At 40.3% G+C, this 18,824-nt stretch overlaps 1 protein-coding gene across 12 annotated transcripts in view; it reads left to right on the top strand.

Annotated features, from left to right (window-relative positions):
• The window catches only part of cacna1g (calcium channel, voltage-dependent, T type, alpha 1G subunit), a 333,543-nt gene that overhangs the window by 257,564 nt on the left and 57,155 nt on the right, over positions 1–18,824 (top strand). For 9 of the 12 annotated variants that reach the window (XM_036142513.1, XM_036142509.1, XM_036142507.1 and 6 more), the window contains 5 exons: positions 9,364–9,490; positions 10,244–10,369; positions 12,225–12,314; positions 12,549–12,741; positions 15,712–15,762. In XM_036142513.1, the coding sequence (XP_035998406.1) occupies positions 9,364–9,490; positions 10,244–10,369; positions 12,225–12,314; positions 12,549–12,741; positions 15,712–15,762 (587 nt within the window). The remainder of the gene's footprint in view (positions 1–9,363; positions 9,491–10,243; positions 10,370–12,224; positions 12,315–12,548; positions 12,742–15,711; positions 15,763–18,824) is intronic. The other 3 variants (XM_036142517.1, XM_036142512.1, XM_036142511.1) reach the window with 1 other exon arrangement.

Below are 18,824 nucleotides of genomic sequence, written 5' to 3'. Positions count from 1 at the left end.
GGAAAAGATTACAAAGCCATTTCTTATGCTTTGGGACTCCAGCGAACCACAGGGAGAGCCATTATCTACAAATAGTGAAAACATGGAACAGTGGTGAACCTTCCCAGGAGTGGCCGGCCGACCAAAATTACCCCAAGAGTATACCCTAGAAAAAAACCTTTTGACATTGATGGATTCACTGGTCTTTCAGATTAAAATCAAACTCAGAAAAGGAAGCAATTTTAGTGGAGATCCATAAATATAGAGGTAATGATTATGTTGGAACAATCTCTTTATAGAAGAACATTGTCTTCTTCTGGTCTCTACACAATTTTCTTTCCAATTCTAACTTTCTAACTGTTGTGGCTGATTATCTTTGTATTAAATGAATGCAGCAACATTGATATCTGAATAGAAACTACACAAAACGTGACAGGAAAGTACTATTCACTTTGATTTGTGTATAGCCGTGGAGAGGTGAATTATTAAAGTAGCATCAATGATTAATTGTGTGGTTCAGCCTTAGGTTTTCTGATTTAATCTGATCCAAATGTAACAAACTGGATTCTCACAGGAGGCAACTTACTCTAACTGATACTCTGCTGACTCCTCAGTTTGTTAGTCTTGGCCCTGCTTTATTTAATCCCTGGATGGCAGCATGGCTGACGCAGAATTAATGTCACCCAGAGAAGGATTTAAAGTCAGATTAAAGAATATAAAGCAATTACTGGGGGAAATTGGAAAAATTCAGAGAGTAAGGCAAATATTACAAGCAAAGGAGAGTGTAATTTCTTGTGTTTGAGGGAAATGCAAAATGGCAGAGATGGTGAGAAAAGAGTTGGAAGGCGATGTATAAGTGAGGATGGAGGAAGGAAAAAGGGCTGCTGATGAAAGGAATAAAGTGAAAGCAAAGGAGCTGTAAAGGCTTGGTTGACGCTCTTCACCACTGAAGCTGCACAACCAAATTATTTCATCCATCCATCCATCAGTGGTGCAGCAGTTAGAGAGTTTGTACTGCAATTGGTGGGTTGCCGGTTTAATCCCCCACTCCGACCATCTCTGTCGTAGTGTCAATGGGCAAGACGCTTCACCTGCATGGCCTCTGTCAGTCTGTCCCAGGGCAGCTGTGGCTACCAACATTTCTCAACACCATGAGGGTATGAATTTGTGTGTGAATGGGTGAATGAATGATTGTAGTGTAAAGCGCTTTAGGGTTGTTGGACTTTTTAGAGTGCTATACAAGTACAAGCCATTTACCGTTCGTCCACCTTTTTATCATATTTTTCATTCCAGATATTTAAAAATATGTTTTAAAATATATCTTGCAACAATCTATAATATTTAAAAACTAAAGGATATATACTGAACAGCAGGTTAGTTTAGTAGAAATTGATAGTGCCAAGTTGGGTACCCTTTTGCCTTTAGAACTACCTTAGTTATTACTAGCACAGATTTTCAATTCAATTAAATTTTATTTTATATAGCGCCAATTCAGCAATATCCTGAAGAAGCGTAGAGCTACAGGGAGAGTCGTCTGCATTGTACATGGCTTTGCAGCAATCCCTCATACTGAGCAAGCATGAAGCGACAGCAGAAAGAAAAACTCCCCATTAACGGGAAGGAAAAACAAACAGGAGAACCGGGCTCAGTATGAACGGTCATCTGCCTCGACCGACTGGGTTAGAGAAGACAGAACAGAGACACAACAAGACAGACAAACAAGCACAGAAGCACACATTGATCCAGGAATCTGTTCTACATTAGATGGTAGTAGCGGGTGAGCCGTCTTTCCTGGATGATGTCACAGTTAACAGAATGCCAGACCAGGTGTACCTACTATGAAGAAAAAAGAGAAAGAACAAAAAGTTAAAAGCTGAAATGACAACAGTGATTTTAATGCAATGCAATGCAAAACTGGAGAACAGTAGACTGGAGAACAGTAGACTGGAGAACAGTAGAAATCAGTAGAGTGAGAGAAATAGGACCTGATGTCCTCCAGTAGCCTAAGCCTATAGCAGCATGACTATAGAGGTAGCTCAGGGTGACATGAGCCACTCTAACTATAAGCTTTGTCAAAAAGGAAAGTTTTAAGATTAGTCTTAAAAGTAGACGGGGTGTCTGCCTCACGGACCAAAACTGGGAGTTGGTTCCACAGGAGAGGAGCCTGATAGCTAAAGGATCTGCCTCCCATTCTACTTTTAGATACTCTAGGAATCACCAGCAGACCTGCAGTCTGAGAGCGAAGTGCTCTGTTAGGAACATACGGGGTAATCAGAGCTCTGATATATGATGGAGCTTGATTATTAAGGGCTTTATACGTTAGAAGAAGAATTTTAAATTATGTTCTTGATTTAACAGGAAGCCGATGAAGGGAAGCTAAAATTGGACAAATATGATCCCTCTTGTTGATTTTCATCAGAACTCTTGCTGCAGCATTTTGGATCAGCAAGAGTTAGAAATGTTCCACAGGGATTTGATCCATATTGACATAATAGCATCACACTGTTGCTGTAGATTCGTCAGCTGCAACTTCATGATGCAAGTAGCCCATTCCACCATATCTCAAAGCTTTTCCATTCCAAGTGTTGTTTGTTTAGGTATGGCACTCTGCATGCTTTGGCTGTAACGAGTGTTTATTTGACCTAAAGTTGCCTTTCTGTCATCTCAGACCGGTCTATCTCTGACCGCAACACGGCCTTATTTTTCCACAACTGCATCCTGTTGAATCTTGAGATTGCAGCAAGGGTGATCCCAGGGAAGGTTTTAAAGTCATAAAAAATAAAAAGCAATTACAGGGGGAAACTGGATACACTTTGCGAGTAAGGCAAATGTTATCAGGAGCAAAGGAGAGTGTAATTTATTCAGTTTGTGTACGGGCCAGGCTAGCTAACAACCCACATAAACCTCCACTGCCGAGTCTCTTCGTCTCCAATGTATGATCACTTTCTAATAAAACCAAACACCTGGAACATATTATATCCATGTGAAGCAACACACAAGACTGGTGCGTTAGGATCATCACCGAAACCTGGCTTAACCCGACATTCCTTTCAGAGGTTATCCAGCTACAAGGTCACACGGTGGACTGCGCTGACAGGAAAGCCGATTCTGGTAAAAGCAGAGGATGAGGACTATGTATATTCCACGAATAACAGTGGGTGCACACAAACTAACATTACAGAAACTCACCGCTCTCTGGATCTGGAACATATTACTTTTAGAGGCTGCTCCTTCTATCTGAAGGAATTCACAGTGGTGGTGATCACTGCTGTATACATAGCCCCTGATGCTAACAAGAGCCCAGCCCTGAACTACTTGTTAACTGCTGTTAGCGAACAACAAAGAGCTCATCAAGACGGAATATTTGTAATAGCAAGAGACTTCAACAGAGCCAAGCTTAAGTCTGTACTTCTTAAATTCCATCAATATGGTAAATGTCCCACAAGAGGAGAAATCATACTTGACCATAGGTACAGTAACATTAAAGGTATAGTGGACGATCTTCTTTTGGCTCCGAGTTCCGAGGGGATCAACTTATCTATTGTGACATGCTCATCTGGGTGCTCGTTCCTCGCTAGTTACCTCTTGCTGGGTGCGGATGCACACTTCTAGTGTTTGTGTATCCAATAGGCTTAGGTTTCAGCCATTCATTGAAGCTCCGCTGCTGTTGCCATATTCTTTGAAAATGGCTGAGTTGCAAGAAGCAAATTGTCTTACAAGCTTATGAGTAGAAGAAGAAGGCCTCAGAAGAAAGAAATATACCAGAGTGCATTTGGGAGATTCTGTCACACGAAGAGCAGATAGAATGGTCCGCGCAGTTCTTCAGAGTGTGACTTGGGTATTTCTTACCCACCGTTCCTGAAATATCATCCACTATACCTTTAAGGGTGGATTTAAAATAACAACTTTTTAACCATTACTCCCTATTTTTAACATCTTCGTACAAGCCTCTCATCAGCACTGTCAGACCAACTATTAAGAACATTCAAATATGGACAGAGGAAGCATCTCTTTATCTCCAAAATCTAAGCACCAGACAAGTCATCCTTTTCAATTTTAAATTTTTTGGCAAAAAAGAATGCCCTGAATGTACATGAGGGTCACAATGAGCAGCTTACAAGCCCACCAAGTTGAATTGTTGCGTTGCTAGAATTGACTCTGTGGTTTTGCCAAAGACAGTTTTTTTGTTTTTGTTTGCTTGTGTTCATAATAACGGATCCTGATAGTCTGCAGGTGAACGTGGCGGTGCCATTTTATGGGGAGGGAGGGGCTAAGCCCTGAGTGGCAGCTGTTCACATACATGTACATTCACGTGCTACCAGCCTGGCTATGTAAACAAGAGACTGAAGCACAACACAGAGAGATGGCGTGTGACATCATACCATAGTCCATCTAAAGAGATCCTTTAGTTACACAGAAAACTAAAATGAGTTCTTCCTATCTAAAATAATGAAATTTCCCTTTTTGCTCTTTTAATACACCCAACAGTGAAATTTATTCACTTATCCACTGGTAGCTTCAGTGTACTTTATCTTGGACTACAAAATCACAGTAAAAAATACAAAATGGTGGATTCGCAAAATTGTTAAGGCGGAAGTCCATGGCCATGTTTAGCAGTTCTGCAGTAAATACTGTGATGTCATTGTTAAAAAAAAAAGTAACAGAGGAAAAAAACTCAACAGCTTGGAGAATATGGCTGAAAAATAAAATAAAGATATGTTCTGGACAGACTACATTAAAACGTTCTGCTTTCCTAGAGACTCCAAGTAAAAATCAAAATGTAATCAAGGGCGAAAAAAAGTGGATTTTGCCTGATATGTATCTTTTAAATAATTTTCAAACCAAATATAGTCAACATTAATTAATTTGATAATATTTTCCTGCCTGCAACATCATTAAAGTTGTCACTGAATGAAAAGTTTCCGTCGGAACTGTTAAAAAATGTTAAAACACAGCTTTAACAACCATAATGCCTCAGCATTAATACCAGCATCAGCTTGTTGCCCCAGTTTGAATGTGTCAGCCTCACACTTAGAAGCCTGTTTCAATTACATCTCAGTCGTCTGTGGTTTTGCCTCTGGCAGTGCTGTGCTGCTGAGGCTGATATGGGAATAAGTATCAATCACCGATCGTCATTACTGTGCTCCCAGAAATATTTGCTGAGAAACTCAGTGTGAGCATTGGTTGCCACACACAAGTGAAATGCACACAAATACGTGAGCCTCTGTATGGATTTTCCAGGAGTTTGTTGTTGTTTGCTCTGAGAGTAGAGATATTCAAAGCAGCTTCTGGTTTCACTAAAAAAGACGGTCCACAGGGGTGCAGGAGCATCTGCATGTGTGACAGAATGATGCATCACCTTTGTTTAACAGAGCATGAACAAGCACACACACACACTTATGTAGTCATTTATCATGAGGTGCACAACTAGACCTGAGGGTAGGCCCCAAGTACCACCCTCTGTCACCTAGTGGCACCTCTACATCCCCCAGCAGCCCCACACAACTTGGTGGGACCATTTATCCCACTTGACAGACTCCCAGGCTTCAGGCTGTCTTATAGAAGCAGGTCTGTGACAGTTATGAGGTCACCTCTTGTCACTGAGCGTGTTTGTTGATAAATCTCTTCTGCGGGCGAACCCTGCCGGGTTGGCCTTCGAGCTCATTCGTCACTTGATGATGATGTAATTATCTTAAGCCCTCCAATTGGGAAGCTAATGTGTTAGCTGTCTCGTGTGTTGCAAGTGTAACTTAATCTCAGTATGAACCCAGTTTTTCTGTGAAGTTGTGGAGAAGATTAAAGTGTGTTTTTTTATAAAACAACATGCCAAAGTTTGAACATCACACTGTTCCATCATTTAAAGGTGGAAATAAATGAGAAAAAAAACAAACTTAAACCTACCAAGACAGGGGCGTGCATTTAAACTAACAGGCAGTAGGACCATGGTAACTCTGGAGGAGCTTAAGAAACCCTCAGCTCACATGAGAGAATCTGTCAACAGGTCAGTCTAGTCTTTATAAATGATTAGCATGAAGGATATTGCTGAAAGAAAGCCATGCAATAAGCCATTTACATGTTTCTCCTATAGGGGGCATGGAATCCCTAATGAGAGCAAAATTTAATTTATTGGCATTAATACAAAATACTGAGTGAGGAGGAAAACCAACACTGTACATCATCATGAATACACTATGCACACAAAGATACATGGTTCAGGCGACAGTACAATTTTTGGTAACACTTTATTTGAAGGGGTGTACATAAGACTGACATTACACTGTCATAAACATGACATAACACCTGTTATGAACATAAATGACTCATTATGAATGTTTAGGACTGTTGTCATTAATTGTCATTCGGTAAATGATGTATTTATTAAAGCAAAGTTGACATTGTTTAACATGTCTTTGTTATGACAAGCCCTTAACTTAACAAAACCCCAAGTCAAGCCCTTAATTTAACCTAATCCCAAATCAAGCCCTAAATTTAACCTAATCCCAAATCAAACCCTAAATTTAACCTAATCCCAAATCAAACCCTAAATTTAACCTAATCCCAAATCAAGGCCTAAACTTAACCTTGTCTCTGTCAATGTCAAGTTGTCATAACAAAGACATTTTACACAATGTCAACTTTGCTTTAATAGTGTCATAATTTACCAAATGACAATTAATGACAACAGTCCTAAACATTCATAAAGAGTAATTTATGTTCATAACAGGTGTTAAGTCATGTTTATGACAGTGTAATGTTGGTCTTATGTACACCCCTTCAAATATAGTGTAACCTACGTTTTTGCTATACTTCAGCAGGGACAGGGAAGCTGGTCAGAGGGAATGGGAAGATGGATGAAGTTAAATACAGGACAATTTTGGGAAGAAAAGGTTATAGGCTGCAAAATGCTTGGGACTGGGGCTGAGATTTATTTTTCAGCTGCCCTATAGCAACCCTATACATGCAACCAAACAGTGGTTTAGATCAAAGAATCTTAATGTGTTAAAATGGCCTCGTCAAAGTGTAGACATAAATCCAATTCAGAATCTGTGGCATTCATTTTCTGTTGACAGACCCTCTCCATCCAATCTGATTGAGCCTAAGCAGAACAGACCTTCAGCTCTTTATGCCAACCTAATTTATTTCCACCAAGTTTTGCTGAATGCAAAGGCACCGTTTTCTTTTTATAGAAACATGAAAACCACGTGTCCACTAAAATGGATTAAAGTATGTAGTTTTAACAATCAATTGGTTTAAATACATTCAGCAAAACTCTTTACTTGCACAAATACTAAAATTGAAGGTGCTTAAACTGTGGAAAAACTGAGTATGATAATGAAAAACTAAATTTCCTCTTCTTTGTTCTCGTTTTTTTTCCTACAACACATCAGGAGTCCCCCCCCCCCCCACCACCCCATTTTCTGCATCTCAGCATCACCTAATCAGTGTTTGCATTGTTTGAACACTGCTGCGTCCTGTTTTCCTACTTGTTGTTCCCTTTTCCTCAACGTGAGTGATTTCCCGGCGGTGCAGAGAGAGGCGGGTGGCACGGGTGTGCAGGTGTCGAGCATCGCCGCGCTCTCCCGTCTGCCTGCTCTGTGCTGCACACAAAACAGGGACATGCTGGGAGCTGCTGTGAAATTATGCACATATTTAGATTTGAAGGAGCAAAGAACTCTTTCCTCCGTGTGCCTCCATCCATCTCTATCTCATGCTCATCCTCCTTTTCATGTCCTACACAAAAGCAAATCCATTGCAGTTGGTGTGCAGCCCTGTACTGTATTGTCAGAGAATACTGAATCGGAGTAAGTGGTTCATCCTTGCATCATTTTCCTCCTTAATTGTTTTCAGACTGAAGATGGAAAATGGAACATGATGTAAGAAGGTAGAAAGACTGTCCTGTGGTTTTTCACAGGCAATCTACATCTTTGCATAGTAATCCGTTGCACCTGTTCATATGCTCTGAAACACAGGATATTCATCAACACCTTGGCGTTGCCTCCTAAAGAAATGATGCAAACAGGTTGAACACTGCTGCCCTCTACGCATCAGAGGCGGCATTGACATCAACGAGAAACTATTTTTAAAAGAACTGGAAGAATCACTGTGAAGCACACCACCTATGAGCTCAGCTCAGGGTTTTCTAAGCAGGTGTATTGATCAGCGTGGCCTCTGTCAGCCCCTGCTCCTCATTATCTCGCATCAATTCGGATCGTCATATTGACTTCGACTTCCTCGGCCGGCTTCACAAGAGAGAACCCGCGATGTATAAAAGCAAACGCAAGAGCAGCTCATCCTCTTAATGACTTCCTTCACTGTGCAGCGTTGCTTTTCTTCATTCAGACCTGTTTATGAGTCATGCTCTCCATCATGTTGGTGTTTTCTCCGTGCATATAAATAGCTTCTGCTGGAGACGGGGCACAGGGCTGGTTTAACTTAGTGTCTCGCAAAAACGTTCACGTCTTTTCAACATTTTGTTATTTAGTTAGGTCACAGCCAACTGCTTTAATAGTATTGTATCTGCTAGGCCAACACAAAGTAGTGCATAATTGGGGTAGCGGAAAGAAGTGGTTTTCAAATAGTCTGAATGTGTAGTCTATGCTTGGAAAGATTTAGATTGAAGCGCATTCACGGGTTAGAATGGCCAAAGTCCAAATAGACTGAGATGGACATATTTTGCAAAGAATAGGCACATTTTTAAGCTGCTAGGTACAGGCAGTTGGTTGCACTGGATTTTGAATACTGGTAGGTAAAAAGGCGCTAGATGCATCACACTTTTATTTGTAAAACAAAAAAACAAAAAAATCTTTAACAGATTTATTTCCAGTTCCCAATTATGCAGCTCTTTGTGTTTGTCTGCCATGAAAAATCCCAATAAAATGCATTAATGTTTATGGCTGTAAAGTGACAACATGTAAACATGTGTGAATACATGGGTGTGAATACTTTTTGCATCTGGGTTCCAGCTTAACTTAGAAGCTCAACTGGAGCTCAGCAGCAGTACAGAGCAGCGTCGGGTGCCTTGCTGGCACTAATTGCACATTCTCATCAGTACATTGGCCTAATTAGATGTGTCTGTTCCCTCAACTGCAAAAACGAAAGGAGGCAAGAAAGATGAGCGCGGAAAGAAATAAAGACATTCAAGAAAAGTTCTCTGTGAACCAGCGAGTTAAAGAACTACTACCAAAAAAAAAGAACAAGAAATGAATGGGTGTGTTTTGTGAGTCTCCTGGCGTGCGCAGAGTATCTAGAGGTCGAGAGAGCGCGAGTGCTCCAGGCATCGCTTCTCCGTCTGGCCTCATCTGTATAGCTGTGACCTAACTGCTTACTACACAGACGCAGACACCCACACGGATCACTAACCTGCTGTCATATGCCGTCTTCCAGCGTGATCAGCAGAGCCCCGGGGCTGAAGCTGGTGGTGGAGACGCTGATGTCGTCACTCAAGCCAATCGGCAACATCGTGGTGATCTGCTGTGCCTTCTTCATTATCTTTGGCATCCTTGGAGTACAGGTGAGAGGAGCGGGTGCTACGCCACCCTCAGAGGGCTAATACTCTCAGTTTTGCACATCATTTGCATCATATGAAGATATTAGAGGGTCCTTATGTTCTCTGAGTTAAACAAACTGTAATTTCTGCATGTACTCTCTGCAATATGCATTACCTTAATCATGTACAGTTACTCATTAGGTTTTAATGAAGATTTAAGAGGTACAGCCAAAGTAGCAATTTGTATCAGGACACAGCATGCCCTTGGAGCAGTTTGAGCTCTTGTTTATCCTTCATCAGTTTTTTTAATGTCCTTAAACCATCTGTCCAAGAAAAGCCATGGGATATTATTAGCTGTCAGGGTGCTATGATGGGGATTGAATCCTCCCCTCATTTTAAAGGCCTTTCTATTCAATAATAACAATTCCCTTTGCCCATTTGGCAAAGGGAATTGTTATGTGGTTTATTTACTTTGTATAAGCTTTCATGTACATTATATCATCTGCTTTAGACCATAAAAACCAAATGCTAACTTCAAGTTTACAGTCCCTTAACCTCAAACAATCACCTGCACATCTTTGATGGGCCATGCTCTGGGTAGAGATCCCATTCAATTCCATCTTCAAACATTGATTTCGCAGTTTGACACAAACCAAGTGTACATTTTTCCCAGGGGAAACAATCCCTCAGTGAAATGGCGTTCTCTCTGCCGAGCCCTGCAACCAAACCCAACAGTTGTGAAGTGGCTTTATGCGTGTTTTGTTTTCTTCTCCTCAGCTTTTCAAGGGAAAGTTCTTTGTTTGTCAAGGGGAGGACGTGAGGAACATTACCAACAAGTCAGATTGTTTGCAGGCCAACTACAAATGGGTCCGGCACAAGTACAACTTCGACAACCTGGGGCAGGTACGAAACCCCTCGCCAATAACCTGTAACACTAACTCTACTCTAATTATATATCTCAAAACCAGGTTAATGGCAAACAGCAGCATTGGAACATATTACTCCGTGTGGGTATACATGTTAAAAAAAAAGCGAGTGAAAATCTTAACAGACGCAGAGGCCGTGGTAGTTTGCTGATTCTGCACATTTAGGTAAAGTAGTTTGGTTTATAACAACTAATTGCACAGAATACTTGCCTTTTTGTTCTACTTTTTATGGAGCAACATTGGGAACAAACTGGTATTACCTGCTTAGAATTAGTTTAGCTATCTGCTCAATTAAACTAACCCGACTCTCGCCAGATGGATTCCGTTCCGCCGAGCTCCACACGGTTCCACACGTGCGGAGCTCGGTGGAACCACATCCATCTGGTGAGAGTCAGGTTACGATTAAACAGCCTGCGGTCAACTGCTTAACATGATGATGCTAGTAGCCGAGCCGTATTTAAAAAACTTATTTGGAGTCACTACGAGAGTTTGAACCTTAGCAACTGTATGACAGATTTTTTTGGGGATTTCAAAACTTTTTGATACCGGTAACAGACATTGCTTACCACCAGTTTTAATTTATATTCACTCACAAACAAGGAAAAAGGGTTTAGTTCGGAAGTCTTATTTTCATTTGTTCTCACTGGTTTGATACTGTGGCACAAGGTATTTTAACTGACCTGGTGACAATTTCAATAGGACACCACGAAGACCTTCATTTAAACTGAAATTGCCATCAGTGAGACACAAAATGATTGTGGATTAATAATGGCATCCTTACAATAAAGAATTTACCATTAAAAAAAACTGCTTTATAGATTCAGTTTTGATGAGTTGTTTCTACTACCAGAGAGAACACTGTTTGGTCAGAGCAGGTTGTGCGGAGGGGCTTCAAGACTAGATGCTGCTGAACTAAAACTGCACAAAAACATTAAGCTTTCTGAGGTCTCCTACGCGGGTAGGGCAAGCATTTGGCTTTGATTTACAGCCACATGACCTTGGCATATTGTACTCATCGAGCTGACCAGAAACTAAGTATATTACCAAACATGAGACGTTTAGTGCATCTAAAGCCTAGTGGTGTTTACATAATACAATTTTTTTTCCTGGAATAACTGCTTTACAGCAGAGCAGGCACTAAAAGTAGAAGTACTATTTTTAGACACATTTATCTAATTATTAGCTTGGAAACTGTACTTATATGTTTACATACTTTCCCCCAAATGTCAACATTGTGTAGATGAAAATAGATTCATCCTCTTTTTGAAAAAGTTTCATATTATTCTTTACTTTAAAAACTCAAAAATTAAAAATGAAATGGTGGTTCTTGAAGAATGACAACAATTTCCCTATAGTACATTTTTATCGAAAGTGCTAAGTTGTCTTTTTTCAAAAGGTCATGTAACCTTTCCGGCTCTAAAGGAGTTTTATTTAGCTGGACAGAGGAAAAGTGGCAATTTGGATTGTAAAGGTTAACGACCCCTGCAATAGATCAATGATCACAGCCCAGGCTGTATGTCTTAATTATAGTAGCTAGACAAAAGGAAAATCAAAATCCAGACCTCACACCCAAGTAAGACCTTAAAGCCTCGCAAATAATTGGTAGCTAAGCCCAGTACTCTGAAGCATCACTGTTTATAATGTCAGAAACTGATACAGCCATGAAGAAGATTACTAGAAGTAACTGAAAATCACCCTTCAAGCTCATGTTGGCAGTACCATCGTCTTTACTTAACTGATGTTAAGATTTGGTCATGGCATGTGAATCCTAAAAAAAATAGAAGATTGTGCAGGTTGATTGAAAAAAAAATATTCTTTGCTTTTTCCACCAGGCTTTAATGTCTCTTTTCGTACTGGCCTCAAAAGACGGATGGGTGGATATCATGTATGATGGCCTTGATGCTGTAGGAGTTGATCAACAAGTAAGTATATTCAGATGTGATCAGAACCACTGGTCCTAGTTAGTTTGCCTCTTCACCAATTCCTACTGTACATCGATTTTTTACTTGCAACTTCTCCTTTCCTGTACTTCCTACATTATTTAGTATTTATGTGCTTTAACAATTGTATGGTTGCAACCCATCTCTTTGCGGTAAAGTCATTTCCTGAAGGAAGTTTTCAGGAAACTAAGTTATTCCTGATTTTGTGTATTTCAGCCAATAATGAACTACAACCCGTGGATGCTGCTCTACTTCATCTCCTTCCTCCTGATCGTGGCCTTTTTTGTGCTCAACATGTTCGTGGGCGTGGTGGTGGAGAACTTCCACAAGTGTCGGCGCCACCAGGAGGCCGAAGAGGCCAAACGCAGGGAGGAGAAGAGACTGAAACGAATGGAGAAAAAGAGACGGAGTAAGGAGAAGGAGATGGCTGGTCGGTAGTCTTTCCACATCTTTCTGAGTCCTGCTTGAATTTGAGCTTGAGCCTATTTTTTATTTTCCTTTCCTTTGCTTTTTTAATTTGGTTTGGCCGAATCTAGAAGAAAGCAATTAGTGAGCTATTTTTTTGCGGTAGAACCTTCCCTTTCTATTGACAATCCTCTTCCGCTTTTCCTTTAGACCCCCAAGATAGTTTGCCATCTAGCCTGGTGGTCATCTGCTCTGGATCTGCAGACTTAACTACAGACTTTGGCTGCTCTCCTTCAATACTAGCATCAGATTTGTCACGTTGGTTGTTGAGAAAAGCTCCCAAAGTTTACAGGAAGGTTTACAGAGGTAGAACAGCTGACCACTGGAGTCCCCCGCCATTCCTTTCCCACTGCCCTTACCTTGCCTGGTCTACCGTAGACACCATGCTTGGGATGACCCTTTGGAGCATGCCCAGTAGGAGCTAATATACAGGGCTTGCATGGTAATGGATACACAGAGCTAGAGGGAGGGGGACTTGTAGAATAATAAGGTGACCCCCCCCCTCCCTTCCTCTCTTCTGCATGTGGTTTAGTACAGCCGCAGGGGGCAGGGATAGACCACAATCTGGACGCTATACTTTAGTTAAGATCACTGCAGAGGAGATTTTTAGCGCCGAGAGCTGAATTTCCCTCCCCTGTGGCTGTATAGGAGTTCATTACAAACTGCTTGTTTTGATTTTTTTTACTCTTTCCACTGCTTCCCAGACCTCAAAACATTTGGTTCTAGCTCAGGCTAGCCTTAGCCTTGTTTTGAATCAAGTGCCCACACCCTTGGTATTTTATCAGAGATGCACCAATCAGAGTTTTGTGGTCAATTTCTGATCTTGGGTTTTTCTAAAGCTTTGACATGGAGACAGAATCTTGGCTTCATCTAGTGTCTAAGAGCATAAACCAGAAGTTATTCATACCCCTGCGAGGTTTATTTAAAGTGATCCATTAATTTTACCAACATAATTGTTACGATTGGAAGTCAGATTAATGTTTTAAGGTGGCCTAGTCAGAGTCCCACCAAGAAACGGATAGAGGAGGAATTGTGCCCAAATGGGTGGCAAAGTGCAAAAAGCTGTTCAACTACTTTAAGCTTTCATGCCAACAAAGATGTTTCCATTGATTTTAAGCGTGTTTTAATGATTATAATTTTTTTAAAGAGATAAATTTGTTTTTTCCAAATTGTTACCTTTTTCATTTATTTTTTTTTATTTAAAGAAATGGAGAGCTGATTTCCTAGATACAAACTACTCGACTGAATAGAAATTATTTAAAATCTCAATCTCCCAGGTAATGAGTGTTTTGGGCTTAACTGTTTAATGTAAGAACAACAAAATGTGTTTTTCTAGCTTCCTACCATGATCAGTCATTCATATTAGAAGCAGAGACAACGTCGCGCTGCCTGTGTGAGAGAGCAAGTTGCTTTTCAACATTTTTTAGCACAATACAACATGGGTGTAAAGTTGACATTTCAAACTGTCTTAAGCATGCATTTAGGAATTAGCTAATTTTCCAAGGCTAGAATTAGGAAACAGTTGTGTAGATCCTCAGGCAATAGCTTTCAACTCTGCTCCTTGGTGCACACTGTCCTGCATGTTTTATATCTCCCCATGCTTTAACACACCTGATTCACATGATTGTGGCTCAGCAAAAGCCTGCTAATCATCTGTCCGGTGAAATCGGGTGTGTTGGAGCACAAAAACATCTAAAACGCGCAGGACAATGTGCCAGAGGTTGAAAAACACTGTGCTAGTAAGAGAACCAATATTTCCCACAAGCCTGCTAAGATTTTCAAATCCATAATGAACCCGAAAACTCAAAATAACTAAACTAAGCAACTTCAATGTACTGTTGTTTATGCTTCCTATTATCTGTTTTAAATCTTGCTCTTCCTTATTCTTTTGCAGCTGGAATGAACCATAGGCATAAGAATTTCAATTTTCTTTTAAATGTTTTAAGCACTTCTTTTGACTTTCATTTACGAAACACTTCACCGATAATAAGTCTTATTCTCTCAGTGACAGCTTCCACCATGCTTTTCAGCATGACCACCTAGTGCTAGCTTAATAGGATTCCTTCATTGAGTGGAAAAGATAACATTTTAGAGGTCGTGACCGGCCAGTCAAAGTTCAGGACAGCACAAACTGCAAATGACTGATTCCAATCAACAGCCAGTTTTAGTCGGTGCATCTCTGTAATTTTACCCCATATTTTAAAGGCACTCTCTTATTTATTTTTTTGTTTTTTTTACTTGGTACGAGGAGCAGTGGACACAAATAGTTACTTTGAGCTTAAGATTTATAGATGTATGGTAAGTTTAGTTCTTGAGAAATACAGATGGAAAATGTATCTTTCTTTCACCAAAGGGATTTGACAACACCATCTGATCAATTGAGAAACTCCTCTTTCACGCACTGAATACATATTCAAACTTTATGTTGGAAGGACGGACATCTCCTTTCTTTTGACTTTTAACATTTTTGGTTTTCTGAATTTTTTTCTTCCAATCTTGGAATGAAAGTTATGCCTCGCTTTTTTTCCGGCATTATATGAACGTACTAAAAGAGGGCTTCTTAGCAGTGTATCAAACACAAAAAGGCAAGGTTATTTCCAGAAGCTAATGAGTGGCAGGGGCAACGCAATAGGAAATGGTTATAAGCAGCTGAAAATATCCACATTTCAAAAGTTCCTGGTCAAATTGACAACCCTAACCCTCGACAACATTGATCCGAAGAACTGGACTCAGAATCACTGGAAAGACCTAACACACGCACATAAACCAGCTTATTCTTTCATCGCTTCCTTCTAACCTTACTCCATCCCTCTTTCCCTCTTTCTCTCTCTTTGACTCTCTTGTTTCAAACTCTCAGCCATCCTTCCTTCCTTGCTTTCTTCAGCTTCTGACTAACACGGTCTCATTCCTCTAGATTTATTGGTTCCGGGGGTGAGTTGGGCCCTTTCTGACGGCACACTGAAAGGTACAGAGTTTCCAGCATGTTATATGTGTCCCTTTAAACACCCTCCCCCCCTGCTGCCACCGACCACGACCACCCACCATGGTGGCTAGGGTTCTGATTTCAGTGATCACGGGAGGTAGGGCCCCATCCCGCGTCGCCGCCCCCCTGCCTCTCTCCCATCAGCCTTCAATCCGCTGGACATACTGTTACCTGTTTTCTCTGTCGTGGCTTTGTCTTTCACAGCTGCTCCACTCTGCCTGTGATCCATCCACTGTCCACAGCACGGCACCGCAGCTACTCCACCGCAAGAAAAGAAGATCTTAGCTAATTTTGTAACGTCTCAGATGGACTGGTGAGAAAGGGAGAGTTTTCTAACAGGAAACAAATAGACAAAGTTTGACTTAGAGAATTGATCGACCTCTGATTCTTCATTGAGTGGTCTTCTGTTAGTAAATGCTTAAAAACAACAACGGTGGTTTTACACCACAAGAGCTTCTATTTCTGGCACTTGATTTTTGCAGTCAGGGAGCATGGTGATTTTTTTTTTTCAAAGCCAGGTATTTGCTTTTATCGATATTGTCAATCATTCAGAAATGTGGTGTATTGCCCCTTTATTTGACATTACCCATTCTTCCAGCATCACACCAAATATCCAATTCAACATGCACAGCTTCAGAAATCAATACATTGCTAGTCATAGTCATTGGCCTGTTGTGTGATAGTTTTACTGTCATCCATTTTCCATTGGAGTTAGACCCAAATTACCTGGGCTCCTGTTGGAACACAGAGAATGAGTGGTATCTGCCCATATTTATGATCAATATAGCCTTTATTAGCATTAGCCTACAAGTATTTCTCAGAATTTCTCACAATCTGTAATGTAACAGTCTGTTCATTACCAGAGACTGGTACTATAACTGATGATGAGAGACTTAATGATATACACACCTTGAGAAGCAGAAATAAACAGCTTATTACTTTAACTTTAAATGTGTTTAATATACACAGCAGCTGTCAGATTTTGCAGTTGAGGTTGATTAAAAAACTTGACTTTCACCACTCAGAATACCAATATCTGATGCAAATGGAGTCATGAGTACTATGATGTAAGCATTTTCTAGTCTCTCACATGTATTTCACTGGGCAGTGGGCTGGGTTTAATTGTCTAGTCTACATGTTTAAGCAGTATAGCATAAGTTCCAGGATTTTTGCAGACGTCTACCCCCTCTGGCGACAAGTTGAAATGACACCAGTGTTGTGCACATGCATGGGAGGAGAGGAAAATAATCTGCCACTGTGACTGCACAAGTCTGTTGTTTAGAGGGTAAATGTCTTCTGACCTGAGAAAGTTATGAAATTTAAGTTAATCCGTGTACTCTCACTAATGCATTGATTACGGCAAAGACTCAATAACGTAGCCAGGTGATCCAGAGGATGTAGCATATCACACCCACACGCAACCCCATAGGATTAGTCCCAAATCACTCACTCACAAACTGACTAATCCAGCCTATTGAGGCAACTGTGGTAAATAGAGGATAACTAATTTTATACATCTGGCAATTGTAAGGACATGTATGGGAAAGAAAATAAATAATATATAACTTCAAAATATGCATTATGCACAATTTTGAGTCAGATTATTTTAAAGAATGCCAGAACTCAGAAGGTTCTCAATGACCTGTGCTCCAGGGTTAACACCAAAAGTGTCAATTTAGCTGACACCATATTGATTAATATTAAATTTGCATAAAGTCAACAATGGATGTCTGGAATAAATATATCTATTACACAGTTTACAGTTATTTGTAAGAAAAACATGTTCCTTGCAAAACTATTCAAAGCCCTTGAAGTTTTCATATTTTGTCATGTTCCCTTGGCAGCATCATGCTGAGGATGTGACTTTTTTTCAGAATCAGTGAATCTGATAAGAGTTAATATGAAGATAAATGTTGTTATTAAAAGGCAAACACATGTGAAAAGTAGAGACTTGCCTTCAAGCAGGACAATAATACTAAACATACAGCTGGTTTAACAATTGAAGGTTTTAGATAAAAATATATTCATGTGCTGAAATCTGACTGAGCTTGAGAGATTTTGCAAAGACTTCACCAACCATCTTCAAATATTGACTCAGAAGTGCTGCAGGTAAAAAACATAACAACAACAAAAACTTTGCTGTAAAAAAGATGTTATAAAACATGGAGCACTTTACTTTGACTTGGTAATTTGCAGTTATGCACTACATTGTATTTTGTTCATGTTGATCTATCACATTACATCCCAAAAAATATACTGAGGTATTTAGAACTAATGTGACAAAATATGAAATTTGAAGACAGGGAATGCTTTTGCAAGATATCTTGCTAGCTGTTGTTTAAATAAATGTCTACATTTATTACAAAGAACATAAGTTTGAATGTATAAATGCTAAGAATCACCAATGAAGTCCTAATCAGAGAAACTTTAGGTGTAAAAAAGATGCAAACCTACATAGCCCTGTGTGAAAAAGTGACCAGTCCCCCCATTATATTTAACATAACTGGTTTATCACATCTGAGCTCCTCCTTCTGTAGCCTCACCCAGACCTGATTATTGCTACATCTGTTCTCAATCAATCAAGAAATCACATAAAGCTAGAGTCTGCAATTGTTCCTGAAGTTTCCCCAAGTCCCTTTTTAAATAGTTGCACCTGCGCATGACCGTCTTATCTTGCTCTTCTGCTCTACAGGAGGAAGGAAAATCTCCCAAATCCACTCTGGTCTTATTTATTTCTAATGAGTCCTTCCTCTTCTTCTCATAAACTTGTACGTGGTTTGCTTCTTGCAACTCTCAGCCATGTTCAAAGTATACGGTGAGAGCAGCGGAGCTACGATGAACGGCTAACCACTAAGCTAACCACTAAGCTAACCGCTAATCTAGCTGCTAACATAACCAGATACATACACACTAGAAGAGCGCATGATCAGCTAGCAAGCAGAAACTAGTAAGAAAATAGCATGGACAATGGTGTTACGTTGGTGGGACAACCAACAGAAAAGGCAGTTCCCCCTGAACCTGAGGGACAGAGGGGGATGAGAATA

This window comes from Fundulus heteroclitus, chromosome 10 (assembly GCF_011125445.2).
Source record: "Fundulus heteroclitus isolate FHET01 chromosome 10, MU-UCD_Fhet_4.1, whole genome shotgun sequence".
Taxonomy (NCBI): Eukaryota; Metazoa; Chordata; class Actinopteri; order Cyprinodontiformes; family Fundulidae; genus Fundulus; species Fundulus heteroclitus.
Note: the sequence above shows the minus strand (reverse complement) of the source record. Positions and strands in the feature narration are given on the sequence as shown.